Source organism: Bombus bifarius, unplaced genomic scaffold (genome assembly GCF_011952205.1).
Source record: "Bombus bifarius isolate JDL3187 unplaced genomic scaffold, Bbif_JDL3187 scf7180000008192, whole genome shotgun sequence".
Lineage (NCBI taxonomy): Eukaryota > Metazoa > Arthropoda > Insecta > Hymenoptera > Apidae > Bombus > Bombus bifarius.
In genome coordinates this window covers 150,535-172,491 of record NW_022884500.1, presented here as the reverse complement: position 1 = coordinate 172,491, position 21,957 = coordinate 150,535, and the positions used below count along the sequence as shown (strand labels likewise).

Genomic DNA, 21,957 nt, shown 5'->3' with positions numbered 1-21,957 from the left:
TTCTGAATAAATCAACAGAAAGTGAATTATTTCAAAGTGGTAAATTTTATTAATTGAGCCTGTATATTAATTTGCAGGAAACGACTTGGAAGTTATATTACAATATTCGTTTAAAGCATTCCAAGCTATTTGAGTGATAATAGAGATGAAATATTTCTTATACAAGAATTTTTGTACTCTTTTCCTCCTTTTAAATAGCGTTTTGTACGCATTAGCATTTGAAAAATCTTTTAAATGAAAAATTTTTATGTTAATATGTTATAGTATCGATATTTAATGAAAGCAGAAGTCAAATGTTAATGATTACACATATAATGCCGTAGTTAGCAAATGAACTGTGTAGCGGCACGCGAGCAGTACAAATTCAAATCCTGTTGTTGTTTTGTTCGGAGTATCATGGCCGTTAGGTCACAGGTATTACAAGGAGTAATGAACTCCGAGCAAAACAATGTCGCCGCTACATTCAACCGTCAAACGCAGTCGAGTTCAAACTTTCCGACTGTCCCCCGACCAGTATAAATAAACAAACGAAATGACGAGCGAGGAAGTTCAGCGATCGCAGCATAAGCATACAGACGCATCAGACGTATATACGGAGTTTCTTGAGATAGCGCGTATTTATTTCGCAAGACTTATTACCTGGACTTGTGCTTTGTGTCGCATTAATATCTTTAATAAATTGCTCACAAACAATTAGACTGTATTTCGTGATACATGATAAGATCAATCTTCTACAACTGCATTGTGACAAAATTACACATTTGCTCAGTTCGCGAAATAAACTATCATCGTTGAATCATTTTTCCTTTAGTACGGATTATCCTGAGATTTTTTTTTTTTTTTTTTTTGAACATAACACATATATAGAAATTTAAGATATAAAATTGTACGATATTCTTTATTTATCAATTTTCCGATTTATTTTTTCATATTCATTTGCAGATATTTGGGTTGAAAGAGGGGAAGCCCTGTGATTTTAGTACAATGAATACAAAGCTTAATGAAAACGAGATAAATGAAAAATTACGTAATGTGAATTCCATCGAAGGATTCTATGCCGGAACTGGAGTTCTTATGACAGGGGCGACAGGATTCGTGGGCAAAGGCCTCCTCGAAAAACTGATACGCACGTCTTCACACATCGCTGCAATTTTTATATTTATCCGGCCGAAACGTAACCAAACGATAGAACAACGATTTAAGAAGCTAATAGATGATCCGGTTCGTAAGTAATATTCTACTCGCTTTTTGGAATTTCATTATATAAGTCTCAAATTAATGAACAATTGCCAAGAAACAAATAAATTACCTTCGTAAGTTCATGTGCGCCGATTAATGCAAATATGATATAATTCAATTCTTGCCTATTTGGTTCAACACCGCGACTTGGAACAGTAACTTCTATTCTGTTTTGAGCTCGAATGGTGTCAGGATATACTCGTTAATTTTTCGGTGGATAACAGAAAAACTAAGAATGGCCCACTCGATTCTCTACAGAATTTTTATTTTATCATTCATTAACTGATAATCAACTTCTTGACTGCGAACATTTTTGCAGTAAAAGGCTCATTTTCTGCAAGAAGAATGACATAAATAATAGTGAACTTTTAGGTGAATAACGAACACATCAACAAACGCGGTTGACATCACCACTTTTACGTACTTTCCCATTCATGAAATCAATCAGTGCAGCTTTTCAACTCATTCATTTATCTATTTTTATTTGTTATTTCATTTCTGATTCCTTACACATGAAGACTTTTACAAGGCAGCAGTTTAAGATTTCGAACGTTATCTATTATCTAATTTTGTATCATTAATATTACGTTTTTGTTTACGCTTTTCCCTTCTCATAATTTAGAATTACTATCATAAAACACGTAATACTGTCGCAATACTAAAAGACTGGAAGCCGTATATATATTAAAGATGTTGAAACATTATTTATACAGAAGAGTTCATATGTACTTTTCTGTCCGAGATAGGTAAGTATGAGAATAACAAAATCGTACAATAATTAGGCTATTTGCAGGTTGCCCAAGAAAGAGAAATTGATTATTACTATATTTACTATGTATATATTTTCTATATTTTTTCTCGAGGAAATAGGAGAATATTCCCTTGTTGAGAAACGTTAAGTTGGTATGATCGCTAGTTCCTACAAGCTAAGTTGGTACGACTTCTAACCACGCTCTTTTGGCTTAGGAGTCGACCACGTGTTAATTATCTAAGTGTATCCGGTGTGTTCAGACGTTTTGTACGAAGAGGTGAAATATAGAAAGCAAAAGTTGAATCTGTGTGAATCAATTATATCTCAACCCCAAACCTATATTTAATAACAGGTTATGGGCCCCGGGGCAGTAAACTGCGACAGTAAAGACATTTATTTGTTGAGGTTTTGTGTTTTTCTGAAATTATCCGAGAAGAGACCACGCCATGGTCGACCAGGAGAAAATGGGTGATGTGGACAAGGATATGAATCCGACCCTGAGTAAAGGCAATTATGAATACTGGAAGACGATGACGGAAGCTTCGTTGGTTTTCCTGGTCTGCTGAGATGCAGTAGAGTCAGGATTAACGGCAGCAGAAAGGTTGAGACCAGACTGTATAAAAATGGATAACAAAGCACGTGCGTACATTTTCCGGCATGTTCGCCCCGAGTATCTCGGGGATATCAGAGCCCTGAAAACAGTGAGTGACTTCTGGAAAGATGGAAGATGTCCGTGGGAGATCTACGTCGATGGACATTGTTTTATGCATGCGGGACCTGGGCACGATCGAGAAGACCCCTTGCATGCATATCTCCGCGTACTGCGGAAGGATCCAAGACCTGTGTGATAAGTTATCCAATACCGGTGCGGTAGTTGGTAGTCGCTGCCGGGTGAAAAGAAAATTCGCGTTTCGTCCCGGGACTATCGGTGGACTCATCAGTCAAGTAAGGCTATACCCGGTAGTCCCTGCCTTAGACGTAGAGGGAGTTTCGCTAGGTGCGGTATTTGTATCGTGACACCGTATATTCGACCGCTAGCCAGACAGACAGACTTGTTGTCGTCGTAGTAGCCCTCTGGTGTTAACGGTTGGTACCCGCGGATCGCCCGGGAGGAGTTACGACCGTGTCATATCGATTCGGGTTTAATTTCACGTTCCGCACGTAAGGTGAGAGATTCGTATTTCAATTATGATCGTCATTACAAAATTTATTAGAAACTGACAGAGTAACGATACAGAATGTTATAACAGAACAGAATAGAATGTCGAGTACTGACTTGGGAGGTATTTTTATATCAAGGGTTTGGTTCCTGTGGAGGGGTTATCGCTGGATGCCGGTCACATAGGGATTCCGTTACTGCTTAGTTACTGTTTCGGTGGCTAAGGTATGTGAGATATAATTATCCTTTCGCTGCATTCCCACGGCCACTGTGACAACCGCGTTGATGCCTCGATCTGTCGGCGTCCTGTTGGTACCGATCCGCCACATTTTCAATACACGATAGCGTCTTAGATTTAAAATTAGATTGAATTTCGTCGCGATAATGTTTTTGTTGTAGTAAAACCTAAGTATCAATTTTTTAATAATGAATTGTTGCATACAGTATAATATTTCCGATGAAATGTATGATATCTCTGATATCTATCTTACATGCGTGTTCATTTACAGAAACGATGAAAACAGAAGAACTAATTGATTGTAGGCAAAATGGAAAGAGATGAAAATGTAATGACTAATTTGTGTAACGATGTAATTAAATAAAGTAATTGACCACACTTTCATCTATCTTATTGATGGGATTAATTAATCGAGTGTAAAATAAGCAGAATATATGTATTTGGCAAATCGAAATAATTATAATTATGTACAATAGCCGAACTAGCTGCACGTTATTGACATACTTTCTCAGAGTCCACCCTCGTTTCGGATTGCACATGACTTATATGAGGTTGATCAGTTTAACTTCAGCTTACTTTCGTTACTAACGAAAATTTTTGGTCCTATGGAGTTTGTTCTTTGTTAAAATTAGGAGGATTATATTAAGATGAACATTTATATTGTGAACAGACGATACGTCTCATTTGACATCCAGCGAAAGAATGGCGAAGGAACGGAAAAAAGATTGTGAAAAATGAAACGAGGATACGATATCTTTCAGCGAAAATTTAAGAAATAAGCAATTAACAAAAAAATATATGTCGGAGATGAAAGGACATTGGAGCCTTCCCTCTGGAACTTCGGCAAAATCCCTTAACAGCGTAATTTAGATTCTACCTTAGGTGTAATTAAACAATTGTCGCCATTGAAACCGATGGTATTTGTTCGAGATTTATGATAGTGGGCTTGGGCTCGAGGTGACAACCAGTCGTTGAACGTAGCCGCTGTCAAGGGATGAACGTTTTGTCTAACAAAGGTGCGGAGTAATAGTATAGCACTTCTTAAAAAGAAATAGTTGTAGCGGCACTCTGCAGTAAACATTTCAACGGATTCTGTCCCGTGGCTCGCCACACGCACATCCTATTCTTCGAGTATGACGGTTACCAGATGCCGACGCGTCTCCACAGTACATGATCAGCTAGCCCGAGGGCCGTTATAAATATTAAGATTTAGTTATCTAAAATCCTTCAAACAGACAAACAATCTTTGTCCCAACTACGGCAGGATAGGGGAGATCTATTTTTTTCAACGAGCTAGCAACCTTCCCTCAAGGACGGCTAGCATCCTTCTCTAACCACCAACATGGAAATTGACCAATTAGCAGCAACTTCAATTTCCCTCACTTTCCGAACGAAGGCATCTCTCCACGAATCCGACGATCTCGTATCCTTAGACACGCCCCATCATAGTTTTCCTCTGCAGCATCATCGCGACGAAAAGCTTTTCTCTCGTGAGGTGAAATTAGCGAATTACATAGCGTCTTTAGCGATTTCTTCTCTAAAACAGACATTGTAAACAGTTACTTTCTCTTTCTTGGGCATCTCAGAATTAGTCTAATTATTGTACGATTTTGTTATTCTCGTACTTACCTATCTCGGACAGACAAATACATATGAGCTCTTCCGTATAACCGTACAATTAAATAGGTTCTTGCCGCATAAAGCTAAGTAGATACTGGTTTACTCTAGTGAAGAATCAAATAGGGCAGGTCCCTAACTATATAGATTCTTCTATATGCTAGCGTGTCTCATCTTCCAGTATTGTCCGCGTGGTGCAACATTAATCCGGGAATAATCAGGAACATAAACGCGAGTACTCTCATTTCCTCTCTGATATAAATTATTGTCACATGGAGATATGATAGTTTGAATATAATATGCTTATACTGACTTACGAAAATATGTAGGCACTGCAAAATTGTATGCATATACTACCTGGGCTAGATACATTTTTTGAAACTTCGTTAGCTGTATAGTGAGATGCGAGTATCGTAATTATACTGAACAAGTTTTAAAGCAGTCTAGAAACGTATAAAAAAATTACAACGTATTTTTGCAGACATACACTTTTAACACACTGTTGACTGGCTACGTTAAACAGAAACTAACAACTTAACTTCCTACGTAAAAAAAAAATTTATTCCTGATCGGTCAGAAATGTATTAAGAGAAAATTAGTATGCTTAATAATATTCTATATTGGGAACCGAGCTTATATATTATATTCTTCAGATTTTTGATGGTGTCAGAGCACAAAACCCAACAATTTTCGATAAAATTCATCTCGTGGAGGGCGATGTGACTCTACCAGATTTAGGTCTTTTGCAAAAAGACAGAGATATGTTGATAGAGAATGTAAACATAGTATTCCACGTTGCGGCCACTATAAATTTCCATCTACCATTGGATATGGTCGTCAATGCAAATGTGAAAGGTACCGCTAATATTATCAAACTGTGCAAGGAACTCAAGCATGTAATTAGCGTTGTCTATGTGAGCACAGCTTACAGTAATCCGAATCTATCAGACATCGAGGAAAAGGTCTACACGTAAGAATCAGTTATAATTCGTCATTCCTTAAACAACTTTTTCAATATCGTGCATAACCTACTTCTAAATATAAATAAACGATGAAAGTAATGTATAACTTAGTATAATTTGTTTACTTGTCTATCTGATTAACACTTGCCAGTCTCCATTGAAATGATAAATACTTGTCAAAACAGGTATAAATTTAAGAAAACTTACACAAGAAATAATCAATGATACAAGATCTGTCAATGATAAAAATTACGTATTGAAAATTATTTTACCTTTTACTAATTTCTTCTTTTTATTGAATTCAATGATGAACTTGTTTTGATACACGTACATGATAACAACTAGACACGGATATCATTATAAATTCATATTTTAAGATGAATAAACATGATTTGAGGAACAGAATCTAAGCAGAACTTTGTTCGTTTACTAAAAATTACAGCAAGTACTTCATCTTCGATTCTTTCTATATTATTGTGTATTATTTCATTATATTCTGTTATATTATTAGACATTCTATGCGTTTTTGCATTTTAAATCTTTAAATGCGTCAAATTTGCAATTTATTAATGACTTTAGCGTGACAAACATGTTATCTTATGCTTGATAATTTTGCAGCACGAATCTAGATCCCTCTCTCGTGATAGATATATGTGACCGACAAGACAAAGAATTGATTAATCTGCTCGAAGAAAGAATTTTAAAAACGTATCCAAATACATACACGTTCACCAAGAATCTTGCAGAGCAGACAATATCCAACAATAGCAAAGGATTGACTGTTGCGATAGTACGACCAAGTATAATTTGTTGCTCGCTAAAAGAACCGTACCCTGGTTGGTTGGTATCTTTTGCTGGACAATCAGGTATTTTTATAAATATTTACAATGATAATCCCTCGTCACTTCATATCTCACTCATATCGCAAATAAGAGCGTTTCATTACATCCAAGTGATTCCGAATAATACAAGTCACTCGTATCACAAGACCTTAGCTCTCCATAATTTTCATAAGAATGAAAGAAATCAGCAATAGAATAAAACTGTGACAATTTTTAACTCGCACATTCTGAAGGTTACGTATATGGAAATATACTGAAGGTTCGGAAGGAAAACTCAGATTTATTCAACGATAAATGTTTATTCACTGTAATATCGATGAGTACACTTGACACAGGACTCGCGATTATATTCGGTTCGCGAATGCGCGGTTACAAGTTAGAGCTCGGATAGCTATGATTCGAGATGCGCTAGTGTAACAGACTGACTTTCCGTCACGATGCTGCTGCGAAGGAAAACTGTGTTGGGATGTGTCTAAAGATGCGAGGGCATCGGATTCGTTGAGAAAAGCTTTGGTTCGGAAAGTGAGGGAAATGTACGTTAACGTTTACTTATTGGCTAATTCGTGTTGGTCGTTGGAAAAGGATGCTACTTGCCCTTGAGAGGGTGTTGCTAGCGGGAAGCGTCGTACGTGCGAGATAGCAGATTTCTCGTGTGTTCCCGTGGTAGGTGGTCGACTTCGAGGCTGATAAACAAAGACTGTTTGTCTCTTTGGAGGACCTTAGCTAAAATAAATTCTAAGATTTATAGCGGTCCTTAGGCTAGCTGGAAATATTCGGTACGAATGTATCGACATCTGGCAATCATCTTGTCCGCAGGTATAGGGTCTTTGTGTCGTGCGTCACGCGACATAAACTGTTGGGAAGTTTACTGTCAAGTGCCGCCACAATACTTTCTGCTTATTGCGCTATAAAAATTAGTTCATGATACCGTTATTTCATTTTTTATTAACTTAATTACGGGGATATGAACCTTCAACATACAATCCAATTACAAGCAGTTAGTTTCAACCTAAAATGTGTAGTGTAGTATAGTATTATGGAATTAAATGGAATTAAATTAAGCATAAGACGTGCGATGCGCCCCTCGAGACAGTAGGATATGCTTTGTTACCATGTGCATGATGTATTTAACGTGAAACAACATAAAATTTTAAAGCACACGGTAATATCATTAAACATTTTATCTGGCAACAATGAGCGAAATATAACATATTTCTGCTTAAGAGGCAATAATTTTAAATAATTATATAATATATGCGATGGATATGTATTAGCATTGGACTACTTATTCAACGTGTGGCCAAACGCAGAAGTTTCTTTTTTTTTTTTATTTATTTATTTTACAATTTTACAATTTGTCCAGTAGGACATTTGGTAAAATATTATAGCGGTGTGCTAATATAACATGTGGGTGACTACCCCCAGCGGGGTACCATCATCGTGTTTGTTAGGTTATGTCCTTTGTGAGATCTGTTGGGTGTCTCCTTTTTAATCTTCTTTTTATGCTTGATGTGTGGACCGTTTCCGCTGCCAGCCGGTTTGGGTGCCTTACTATTCTTTCTCCGTGCCTTCTTGCACTTTTGTTAATCTCCTCCTTGACCGTTGGTATTCCCAGGTCTTTCCGAATGTCCTCGTTCCTGATGTACCATGGGGCGTTTACTATTGTTCTGAGTATTTTCGATTGCGTTACCTCTATTTTGGTTATATGGCTCATTGCTGCTGTTCCCCATAGTGCTATTCCGTACGTCCAGATTGGTTTTATGACCATTTTTTATATTTTTAGTTTGTTCTCTATGCTTAGTTTGGATTTTCGACTTGTTAGCCAGTACATTTGCACTCCTTGCCATCTGTATTTTGTCTATTGTTGCTTTAATATGCTGTTTCCATGTGAGTCGTGAATCTAAGTGGAGTCCTAGGTATTTGACTTGCCTTGTTTGTATTATGCGTGTGCCGTTTAGTACAATGTTAGGTGGTTTCTGTTTTCGCAGTGTGAATGTAATGTGTTTGCATTTTTCGGGGTTTGCTTTGATTTGTTTTGCTTGAAGCCACTTTTCTATTTTTGTGATATGTTCTTGTAGTAATGTAACTGCTGTTGCCGAGTTAGTGTGCCTGACTAGTACAGCTGTGTCATACGCGAATGTCAGTATTTTGCTGTTGTTAGTTGTTGGTATGTTGGCCGTGTATAATGTGTGTAAAGTTGGTCCTAGGACTCTTCCTTGCGGAACTCCTGCCTTGATTTCTTTAGCTTCCGAGTGTGTGTTTTTGATTTTTACTATGAAGCTCCTGCTGCTTAGGTATGATTTGATTAGTTGGTATATCTGCCCCGGGAATTGTTTCCTGATTGATTGTAGTAGGCTTTCGTGGTTTATTTTGTCAAATGCTTTCTCTATGTCCATAAAGAGAGCTGTACAGTATTGCTTTGTTTCCAGCGCCTGTAGGATTTCATTGACGAGTCTGTGCGTTTGTTCTATTGTGAAGTGTTTGTTTCTGAATCCGAATTGGTGATCCGGTATTAAATGGTTCTTCTCTATTATTGGTTTTATCCGGTCGTAGATTATTTTCTCTCGTATCTTAGAGAACACCGGAAGTAATGAGATTGGTCGGTAGGACTTGGTTTCGTGTGGGTCCTTGCCTGGTTTGGGTATCATTATGATTTGTGCCAGTTTCCAAGTTTTTGGAAAGTATTGTATTCTTAGTATTGCGTTAACTATTATTGTGATTTGTCTTATCGCTTTTAGCGGAAGGTTTTTCAAGATTTTGCCGTCAATTAGGTCGATTCTTGGTGCTTTATTATTTTTTGTTCTCTCAATTATGTTTCTGATTTCTTGTGCTGTTGCTTTGGGTATGGTGTAGTGATTGTCAGTTGGTGTACTAGTGGTTAGCGCATCCTCGTCCGTATGACTATTGTGGTTTCTGTTGTTGAAACGCAGAAGTTGACGCTGTATGCTTTCGAACATATCATAAAGAAATTGCTGATATGAAAGAAGGTTGGTTATTGTTATAAGACTGTAGACTCTGATGTGGCCTGTGTGTTAGCTCAGATTCCAGTCAATCGTTTAACAGTAAAAGGGAGATTACTCGTCGAGAACGTCGAATAGCCGTTGAGAGTACAGAACGTTAAGCGGCGCGAAGCAAAATCGTGTTTGTCATCTACGGCGTACAGAGGGAGGAAATGACCCAAACAACGTTTAGAATTACTCAGTTTTCTTGTGCGATATGAAAATTCATTTAATTCCCTTATATAATCTTGAAATTAAAAACAGATGTAGTCAGTTATCATAATCGTTTTGATTATGAGAAACGATCTGCACAGAAGCGATTACGCTGATCAACTCCACGATAAAAAGAAGAAACAGTTGTGACATTACAAACGTTATTCCCTAAAATTCAAGTTAAGATGTACTACTGATTATATTATTGACTATACGACTTCTTTTTTCAACAGATACACTCATCGCTATGAGTTATTTGCGAAGCTGAACAACATAAGCATTTTTAGGCAATAAAGTTAAAAAATTCAGAAAAATATAGTTGTAATTAATTTCTGAGAAGCTAGTTGACTAATTTTTACCAGATCGCCATTATTTAACCTGTGTTTTTACTGTCAATTACAGCTACTCTTCCCATATCCGTGTCGCTACATTTCGAGACAGTTGAGAATCATTAATAACTTTTGAACCAATTTGACGTTGCAGGTATCTTCATGAATATCGGCAATGGTATTGCAAAAGTACTATTGGGTAAGGCAGATGTAATATCAGATGTAGTGCCTATTGATTATGTAGTCGATGTGATAATGTGTGCCGCGTGGCACGTCACGCTACATATTGATAATAGAGTCAAAGTTTACAACTGTACGAGCAGCGCACGTCCCATCAAGTACGGAATCGATATTTATTACAGAATTTGTTTAACTAACGTAACTCAATTGTTAGAGTATCCTAAAAGCTTCAGATTCATTTAAGCAATGCGATCAATGGAAACGCCAATGGATAAATTGCATTCCAGTGTGATTAATGTACAAAAGATAATGATAAACTTAGAAAAAGATATTGAGAACACAAATGGATAAGAGCCAGCCAGATTTTTTTCTGTGAATATCTATATGTCGGGTTTACATTAGAATTAGGGTTAAGAGCGTGAAACGAATCTTCGTTTGGGTTACACGTTGTCGTTATGCAATAGAGAAGACATTGACTAGTGCAAATACGATTATTATAGAACCGGACAAGTAACCGTGGTAGTTAGGTACTCGAGAAACTAATGACAATGATCCTAGGTTCAATAACGAATCCGCGGTCGACGGGATGATAGATGAACGTACTCACAAAATCTAAGTCGGACGCGTGATATTCACTGGTCGTAAGGGGTTACTCTTTTTCATCGATGAGATCGCGAGCGGGAATGACTTTCCCGTCCCGATGATGCCACAGAGGAAAACTATATTGGGGTGTGTTTAAGAACGCGAGATCATCGGATTCGTCGAGGATAGCCTTCGTTCAGAAGGTGAGGGAATTTGGCGTTGCTGCTAATTGGTCAATCTCCATATCGGTGTGTAGAAAAAGATGCTAGCCGCCCTCGAGGGAAAGTTGCTAGTGGGAGACGCCGCTCGTTGAAAAATAGGTCTCCCCTATTTTCCCGTAGTTGGGACAAAGACTGTTTGTCTGTTTGAAGGACTTTAGTTGACTAAATTTTAAGATTTATAACGGGCCCTCGGGCTAGCTGAACATGTACTGCGGAGGCGCATCGACATCTGGCAATCATCTTACTCGAAGAATGGGGTCTGCGTGTGGCGAGCTACGGGGCAGAGACCGTTGGAATGTTTACTGTCGAGTGTTACAAGTATTTCCTTTTTAAGGAGAGCTATAGAATTATTCCATGCCTTTGTTAGACAAAGCGTTCATCCTGTGACCGCGGCTACGTTCGGCGACGGACTGTCGCCTCGAGCCCAAGCTCATTATCACAACTCTCGAACAATTACAATCGGATTGAATAACTACAATTGTTCAATTACAGCTATAGTAGACTCTAGGTTACAACGTTGCGGGATTATCCAAAATTCCAAAGGCTCCGATGTTCTTTCATCTCCGACATATACATAGGATTCATTTGTTCTAATGAAGGTAGATGTGTCATAGAAACGTCTTTACACTTTTAATACTTCTTCGGAAATAAGAAAGGTGTCTCAAGTCGATGTGTAGTAACTTTTTCTTTTGTGTTTACCGGTTTCTTCGCAACGGCTTGACGAACCGGAATTTGCATCTCGTAGGACATGTTCTAAAATATCCCGTTATAACATTTTTCTATATTATTCTTTCTTTTTTCTTTTTGCGATAGCCCAGTCTATATGCATATTCATCGATTGAGTTGAGCTATCTGAAAGAAATCTTTTTTGCAGGTATTTCCTCGAATGGTTTGATCTCGGATTTATTTGATTTTGCAAATGAAGTTCTCGTTATCTTTGCATTTCGGCAAGTGTTCTTTCGTCATGTAGTTTATTGCTCAATGTCTCCATTGTACTTTGTGGCTTGAAATGTTGCTACTGCGGGAGATATCGGATGTAGCCATCGGTATCTTTGAATCTGATTCTAATAGATGCGTTGTTGAATTTTATGAGTATCGAATCCGGCAATTCCCTCTCTTCCAGCTGATCTGTTTAAAGTGCTGGCCGTGAAAATGTCTTTACAATTCCCACTGCATCTATTAAACTATCAAAAATTGCTACGTTTCGTCACAATAGTCACAGACTCAGAAATAGTAATGGGATAGACAAAACATCCTGAATGCCATCGAAACAATAACCAGATAGTAACAGGATAGCCGCGTATGATATACACCGGACGATAACCATCCCCCCCCCCTGCCCAGAAGTAACAAACCTTAATATTAGAACCTTCCTAAATCAGCACTCAACACCTTTTTTGTTATAACATTCTGAATCGTTACTCTATTGGATTCGTACAATAAATTTTACTATTACGTCTAAAATCCAAATTTTTACCTTACTTGTGAAACGTTCGAACTACGACACGAGGAGATCACCGGTGATCTGTCAATTTCGTGAATTCTTGTGTCTCCTACGTGACACAATATAACTCATGATCCCTCATCTAACGTTATTGAATAGACTCCTTCATAATTACTCTTTCGTACAGTGCATTCAAAATAACAGCCTGAGCGAGCGTTGCTTCAATAATTTGCTCTGCATCAGCAAATTGTTAAACGCTTGCGTCCCCCAATGTAGCCTTCAGCTGATGTTTGCTTTTATTGGTGGGAGTCCGCAGGAGTCTACTTTCATTGCGAAATGACATGTGACACACTTAATCACTCTATCATATTTATTAAATTATAGAAATATCCTTCTCTGTCACTGTTCAAAACATAATATCGGTGCCGCAGTACAGTTAGTTTTCTCATTCGTTAATAAGAATTAAGAACTGAAATGAATAGTAAATAGATAGAAACAAATTATCGTCTTCTTAACGACAATAAAGATCATTTTACGTTGATTGTGTAGTATTGATCGCTGTATTAAAAAATGTGAAATGACAAAGTTTTCCAAGAAAATACTACCAGCTCCGAAATGTATTAAAATGTATGAAATAATTTCAATTTCAATGTAACAATAGTTCAGATCACTCAATCACTTACTGAATAGCAACTTAAATCATATATTGTAACATTTTCCAAGGCGGTGCAAATTCTCAATCATGATTGCCGCAAGAAAACTGGCGTTAAGTTGTAGAATAAGATCACTTACTAACATCTTGTTAAACGGAAACAAGCTCACACCTTTTCAGTTAATAGAACTAATTTCTTTACCAAAAACATATCTGCAAACGCAGACAATTCTCACAGACCTAACTAAAATTTCCATTTAAATGACGAAAATTTTATTTTCATCGACACTTTATTTTCTAGATAACGAGCGAGACATCCTCTTTTAACTGGAAACTTCTTTAACGTAATGGAGATATAGCTCGATTCTGTGCCGAACAAAAAAAAATCATTATTTAATCACCTTTGACCGTAATGTGTTTTGACATTTTTCACTAAATCATTAATTCATAAATATGTGGTAGCACTCGACAACAAATACCGCCACTCGACACTAACTAACACCGGACGACGGTAGTGTCACGTAATTTTTAGGGTTGGTTGGTGGAAATAAAATATAGTTGAGTCGTAACACAACAATTAACTTTGTTTTAATCAACCTTTATTGTGAATTCACCAATCACAATGTAACACGCACTGAATTAGCATAAATCACAATTCACTCCAACCACGTTATGTAAGACTTAGTTACAACAATACATTAAGTACGCGACTTATAAGGGTAGAGACCGATATAGATATGTTGACTATTCTAAGGATACAGAATAAGTGAAGTTTTACTGACGATACTGTGTCTGAGGAAAGCTAGGGGTGGGTGTGTCTAAGGACACGGGACTATCGGATTTGTTGATGACAATTTTGGTTAAGGAAGTGAGGGCAGTAGACACCGTCTCCGATTGGATAATAGGACGGTTGGTGGACCAGGAAGGGTTTTAGCCGCCCTCGCGAGAAAGTTGCCAACGGAACATACCAGATGTGGAGAAAACCAACTTTCTAAGCTAACACGTGGTAGACAATGAACGTAAAGGGAAATTTAAGACAGGAAATACTCGCTTGGTCCGGAGGACCTTAACTATAAAAATGCCAAGGCCCCTGGTGGGCACTTAAGACTATTGAGGGTGCGCGCCAAGGATATGCAGACATCTGGGTGCCATCCTGTCCGTGGTGTGTGGCCTGGTCTCTGATGTGAATTGACGTTACAGTAGCGCAGTGGTAAGCGCCTTAGGTTACGAACGTTCTCGGGACCCGGGTTCGAATCCCGGCGCCCGTAGTTCTATTCTTCTTCCACGCATCTAAATTAGAAAAAAATAGCAGTACCCCCAGCAGCGACATCTACAGCCAGCAGCTACAATCATCGCGGACAACACACGACACCTCAAATAATTTATATAGGTGATAGCAAAATACAAAACTTTCAATCGATTTGTGCTGCATTCTTATTGTTCACAATGAAATAGCTCAAAATATAACCTATTTGCAGATGTTTGAAGCTTCACCCTTTACGACAGAGTGTTGTATCATAGAACTTTAGATATTACTAGTTTCTTTATTGAGACAAATTTCCTCGTCGCCACTGACTTTCCTATTAAATAATTATTTAATAATATTTCGTAATTAAATTATTATGAAAATCGACTTTCCGTTATAATTCCAATAGTTAGCTTATTGAAATTCAAAATATTTATGCTACTTTTGAAACTAGCAATAATAACCAGAATGTTAGTAACTTCATTTGGATTTACATTGAAATTACTAGTAATGAAAAGCTAGATTTACTCGAAAAAGAAGCGACAAACGAAATTTATACTTGCATCAGTATCACAGTTTCACTTACAGTCTTCTAGTCCATTAACATTTTTTGTTCAAGAACAGATTGAAAGTAGGAATGTTTTTGGATAATCTGATTCGGGACAATATTTAGAACAATATGACCGACTTTGAGACAAATTTCCTCCGCCGAGATATAAATAAAATATCGATTGTACGTAAGAAATTTTCAGTCGGAAGCTGCAAATGAAGTTTTACAGTAGTTTGCAGCAAGTTGCTAATAAAATTGTTTTTAAGCCGAGCCTTATTGCGTTACGATAACCTAACCCCAATTGTTAGGTTGCAAATGGATAAAAACTGCTTGTCAATGCGCAACAGGCTATCCACATTTGAATTATGGCATCTGGAAATACCTAGACTACGAGAATAGATCTTTCTTATGTGATATTAAAGGCTAAAAAGTTATTTATAATTTTCTTGAACCATGTTCCGTACGAATCGTATTAAAATTAAATAAGTAATGAAAATTGTAAACCTTTTAATGTTCACTACCTAATTACAAGTTGCAGTGATAGATTGATAATGAAAGATAGAAATATTACATTTGCTATATAACCCACGTCGCATTTGGAGTTACTAATAAACAAATACATACATAATGTAACGTTGATAACAAAAGAAATATTGCACTAGGAATGTTGTACTCGCGTCCATTTGTGTCCTCAGTAAGTCAATTCAGAAAGCTGTAAATATAGTACAACTAAAATTACATAATTTTTCTTGAGATATTACACAATATCTTCTGACATATTCTGATAGTAATATGCGTTATCTTGAATGTAATTCAATTACCTCTACAAGTGTAAACATTTCAATTTTCAAGATTGGGTGAGATCGTAGATATCTTCGTGGAATGTAGCAGACAAATACCAATGAAAAATACGTTGTGGTATCCGAGTTGCACGGTAGTAGCAAACAAATATGTTTACGATGCACTGAATATACTTCTAAGTGTTTTACCTGCATTTGCCGTGGATATCTTTTTAAGGCTTCAAGGTGGTAAACCAATGTGAGTATTCTATCATTTGTCAAGCACATCAAAATACTCAAAAAACGACATTTCAGGGCAATGAATATGAGCAAATTTTACAATAAATTGGTCACAGCGACAGGCTACTTCAACTCGAATGAATGGTCTTTCAAAAGAGATAACATTGCCGACATGATAAACAAGGTGAAAACCTTTGAAGATGGAAATCTTGTTAAACTGGACTTGCAGGATATGGATTGGAAGAAATATTTAGCAAATTACTTGGCGGGAATTAAGATATTTGTTCTGAAGGAAGATTCTCAATCTATAAATACAGCAGCGCAACGATTATCGATGTACGTATAGAAATATTTGATAAAATGACTCGATATGATATTTTCTTTTATTTTAGATTCTACTGGATACGTCAGATAACTAAAGGATTCGGTATAATCATTTTATTTCTGATAATATCGGTAACAATATTGCTATGCACCGACTACTTCAATGTTATGTTTCCCGCTTGAATCAAGAACAACGTATATGGAACATTATGGAAAAAGGCCTTGGAATAGGAACATGTCGCTACATATAAAGGGTGTCCGGCAGAGTTATATATTATATACTATATAGTATATATGTGATATGCTCTTCGAATAAAAACTATGGATAAATGAAGTTATTTGTCGATATTGTGAATAATATATGTATAATGCTATTGTATAATATTACAAATTATTAACATATATTAAATACACTAGATCATTCAGAACACTTTATTGCGTGCTTGCTAGCTACGACCGTGTCACGTAAAATTGATACTTCGATTTTAAGATAAAAGAAGGTTGAGTCGTAACCCAACTTTTAATTTCCTTTTATCGAATTTTATTATAAATTTTAGCACTTGCAAGAATAACACTGAACCGGAGAAAGGTGTTGTACGAGAACAGCGGCTAGAGCAAGAACTGCCCGAGCTGGCTGAAGTCTCGGTTTATATACGTTTTGATTTGAGGATGTTGTGGGGGCTCGGTGTAGGTTATGATGAGGAAAAGTATCCGAAGGTCGGGGTCGATATCCTATCTCTGATATGGACTAAGGTGCGTCACAGCCTTGGTGTAGGCTATGATGATAAGGTGATGATGTGTCCAAAGGAATCCGAAGGTCGGGGGTTGATGTCTTATCTCTGATGTAGGTTGAGATGTGATTAATGTCACAACCGCATGGTGGCAAAGAAGAACGGTTAACAACTAACTAGAACAAAAGAAGAAAGTAAGGCGATCGCACTTCCGCCGAGGACATCGATCCCGGTGGTCACGTTTATACATTTCTATTTTTATTCGAATTCTTCTATTCTAATTCGTATACTCAGCGAGATATTAAATAGCGCAGTAGAGACCGCAAAATACGCATATACAGTGCTCTCTTAAACAACGTACGGGTAGGACACCGACTGACCGCGTAGAATGTAATCCATGTAGTTACGTAGCGCCCGCCCCGTCTTCCCTTTCCACATAAGCTGAAGTACATAATCACATACACACATTTATATTTTTCCGCTACATGTGCATAATATACACTATTCTAAATTTACACTGTCGCGATCACTCATTATATTCTTCAGTATAGAACAATTTAATGTAAACTGTCATTCTGCAATCGTTGCTGTATGCATCGAGCTGCAACATTGACTTCAGACAGTTGACGAACTGTTTACGGAAGATAAGGGTTTATTTTTTCGCATACATATAGTGAAACTGTACTTTGCAGAGACACACTGGTTGTTTGATTTCTCTCCAAGTCCCACAACAGTTCGTTATGTGTTCGAACTCGGTGCCAATGCTTCCTGTATACAAGAACAATTTCTGAAGTATTACGTAGTTCACACGGATTAGTTCGCATTTGTTAATTGTTAAGATATTAACAATGCACTGGATCTCTCAACTACCATCAATATTGCGAGCGACGTCGAGTCAGAATCGATAGATCATTCAAAACCATTTTCATATTCACATTCTCTTGTCTCGGGTGCAAAAATCTTTAGAATACATTTCTCACTTCGTAGACGAAGTGGATCTTATCATCAAGAGAATTTAAGATCAAAACAATGCTAGCCCCAAATGTAACAAAGATGCTTCCACACAACATAAAACAATTCGATTGTGTGTCAGTGATTGACTTATTTGAATACGTGTTATCTAATTGTTACGCCATGCGGCTTACCATAGGTCATATTCTTAACTGTCGATCGCGGCACTATAATGTCACAGACGGATCGTCGCGTCAGCCCGGCAACAAACATTGTAGTGGCAAGCGCATGGTTTATTAAGCAGGGCGACTTCCAGAAACGTCGACTCGTGGCCGTTACTTTACCTCGCGTAAAAGAATGTGGCATGATCCGAACGTAGTGGGGGTCACCTTCTAGAAAAAACGAAAAAAATCGAAAGGCGTTCAGAACTTTTCGAGAAGTCGAACCGTCAACACATCTCATATGTCGCGCATTACTTATCAACCAAAGTTACATTTTTGTTCCATTTATATCTTCCTAGTTAATAAGTTGTTGAAATAAACATTAATTTATTTGTGTTAATTCTGTGGAATTTCATTGAACTACCCTTATTATCATAATCGAAATAAGGGGATCGATCAGTTCGTGGCGTCGACTATTTAATCGTAACGGGAACTTACAACTCTCGTTGACGTGCTATCTCGCGATCGCGTCTCTCCGCGAACGGTCGAAACACTAATTCAATCCAATCAATTCATAATTGTCATCAATGTTTTCGAGAAAGGATTGCTAATTTCCTTATTGATACTGTAAATACCAACAGTGTCTAAAATCTCACAGGCATTGATTTAGGAATCATACTTACTTACGATGAAATTTCATTAAAGTCCATCATATTAGTGCAAAGTTTCAAATTGTTAATAATCTTTACTTTACTTTAATGATCTTTCCATTGCCAAGATCATCTTAGGAACGTCGTTTTTAGAAAACTAAAACACGATATTGAAATATAGAAACGATGAGGCGAATAGTCTTTTGATTGGTGATAAAGGAATTCTTCCTTCTTTCGTCGTCTTCCTTTAATTTGCCTCCTTGTACTAAAACCATATAGCCCAGCCCGTCAAGGAATCTAAAATCAAAGTAGGTCACATAAGCGAATTGATCACTGATCCAGGCGTTTACATAGGGCAAGCATTACTTACGCTTTTTGCGATTAACATTACCTCTACCTATGTCACTGCAACAGTACCACCCATTGAATTAGAGGAATGTGAAAATAAACATCCTGTTCGACGCTCAGCGCGACGTGAGAATCCTAATCTAGCTACTAGTAACTAATGATAGTAGGTACTACTTGGTGGGGCAGACAGCTGCGCTCGTTGAGCTTCAATTGGATGGCAACGTGTCGCGAGTTCAAATCTCGCCGTCCCTGGATGCCTGAAAGGATGGGAATCACCAAGTTTCCAGAAAGTGTCACACAGTCAACAAAGTGGGGGGAGGGCTACCTCGCTCAGTTGTGGGTAGTTTGTGTGGAGCACTTGTGTATTTAGACAAAACCAGGTCGACAGATGGACTCCATGTGCTAATAACTTTCCCGTCCGTGGAGGTTTTAGCAGGTAAAAATCCAGCACTACCTTTTGCCACATGCGAGGGAGCACGAGACAGATGTGGGTTATCGCGGCGTAGGAACACCACGAAGGTGACCAGGAGATTCAGGAGAATAGCGGACAGGACGGATAGGCCAGAGAGTTTAATATTGGTCATGACATCAAGTACCAGATCATCCACGGTGAGAATCTCGCAGGGGGTGTGAGTTCCGACGTCGTAGAGTCGTTGGCCTATGTGGCCTCGTCCTCATCAACGACGTTCAGGGCAAGGAAAAGGAAGTTGACCTCCACAACACCACATGTACTTGTGGAGCTGGTCCTAGAGAAGAGGACGTCCTCGACAGCACACATAGGTGCCGAACTAATAAGGTGGGCCGAGGAGGTAATAAAGGTTGCGATGACATCGTCTAGCATGAAAGAACACCTACACCAAGGCCCTGAAGGAGGCGGCAAGCTCTATTGCCGCTGGTGCGATGGAGTTGACCAGGAGGGCGCGCTCTACCTGCGGCACTGGAGTGGCACGGCTGGCGGAGGTGCGTTTAACGGTGTTGGAGGAGGAGAACGCGGTCCTTCGGAAAGAGCTATCCAGAAGGGCTGTGTGCGTTCTTTAGAAGAATACACGATGCGATGCCTCCACTTCCGAGTCAGGTCGCCCAATGAAGGATGACGGTGGGAAGAGTGAGCGTCTCTCTGCCCTCGAGAGAAAAATAGAAAAGCTGAGGCCTTCGCTAATGAGAGCCCCAGAAGAGCGCCTACAATGTCAGCGACGTAGTTCGAAGGTATGGCCGAGGAAAGCAACCACTCCTACGTGTAACTCCTTATCCCAACCTAATGCCAATTACCATCGCTCCTGAGGGAGCAGGAGGGTGGCGAATGCAAGGTCGTCGAGCCTAGGAAAGGGAAGATGAGGAAAGACGCAGAGAAAGAGGCTGGAAAAGATGCGGCAACGACTCCACCGGCTAGCGGTCCTTAGTCGTGAAGCAGAATGAAGAGCATGATGAGACCAAGTGCCACCAAGTTTGCGGGAACCGCGCTGCTGCCACCAAAAATGAGTGCCGGTGCAAGCGAATAGGAGGGCGGTGCTCACTCTCCTACCGCGATCATCTGCGGTGACTCGTTGAGCGAAGAGGCAAAGGTACCTTACGCTGAGGTGCTGGCGACGGGTACATAAAACGTCCCGCTAGCCGCAGTCGGCATTCAATGGGTTAGAATTAGAAAGGCAATGATCGGGACCATCATTCTGGAAGTCCCCGGAGATAAGGAGAGAAATAAGACGTCTGCGCTTACCGCACGGCTGGCCAATGCCCTGGACCCGGCCACGGTGAGAGCCGTGGCTAGATCAAGGACAGCGGAGCTGAGGGTGATCGGAATCGACATCTTGGTCACCAAGGAGTTTCGGAACATCTTTGCTGGGGCTTGGGATGTGGAACTTTGGAGGTTCAAGTAGGAGATACCCAGGACCTCCACAGGCGGCTTGGAGTTAGCCTGGATCAGGTGTCCAACGGCGGCAGCACAGAAACTAATGCGGGCGAGAAGGATTGCCCCTGGGCTGGTTAATTGCCAGGGTCGAGCCATCTCGAAGAGGCCTCTACAGTGTTTCAGATACTTGGAGCTGGGACCGGGGGCACCTGTGCAGCATCCAGTGTCTGCCGCCGTAGCAGGTTTAGTTTACGGGCACGTACCTCGGCGAAGTAGCCATACTGGATCCGGGCACCCGTAAGATCATGGGGTTGGGAACACACCCAACCAACGCACTCGGTACCCATACCCTGCTACCTGTATTAGTTAGGCCTGTAGGGACTTTCTGGTTTCGGGACTAGGTCGAACGGGACTTCTTTCTTAGCCCTACCGTCTCTTCAGGATGGTTCCCGAGCAGTTGGGACGCTGCTCACCTGCCAACTGCTATTCGGGGGAACCAAATACTCCTTAAATCGGCCGTCTGGTCAGCCTTTGGCTTTCAACCACCGCTTTCAACCCAAATTGGCCGAGCTGAGGGGTTGCAGCTTCCACTGGGCTTCACTCGACGCTCGAGGTCCAAACTTCAAGCATTGGCGAGACTATCGGTGTGGATGTACACCCACGTCACTGCCGGTCAGAGATCTTGCTAACCAAACTCGACAGT

General features: G+C 39.2%; 1 protein-coding gene across 1 annotated transcript; it reads left to right on the top strand.

The window, feature by feature from the left end:
- Positions 1-965: 965 nt before the first annotated feature.
- LOC117209712 (fatty acyl-CoA reductase 1-like) lies at positions 966-20,502 on the top strand. The gene is made up of 8 exons (XM_033452006.1): positions 966-1,221; positions 5,658-5,974; positions 6,585-6,832; positions 10,504-10,687; positions 16,077-16,262; positions 16,319-16,579; positions 17,125-17,284; positions 20,002-20,502. Exons 1-8 carry the CDS (start codon positions 985-987, stop codon positions 20,500-20,502), a joined length of 2,094 nt encoding a protein of 697 aa, XP_033307897.1. The 5' UTR covers positions 966-984.
- Positions 20,503-21,957: the final 1,455 nt, after the last annotated feature.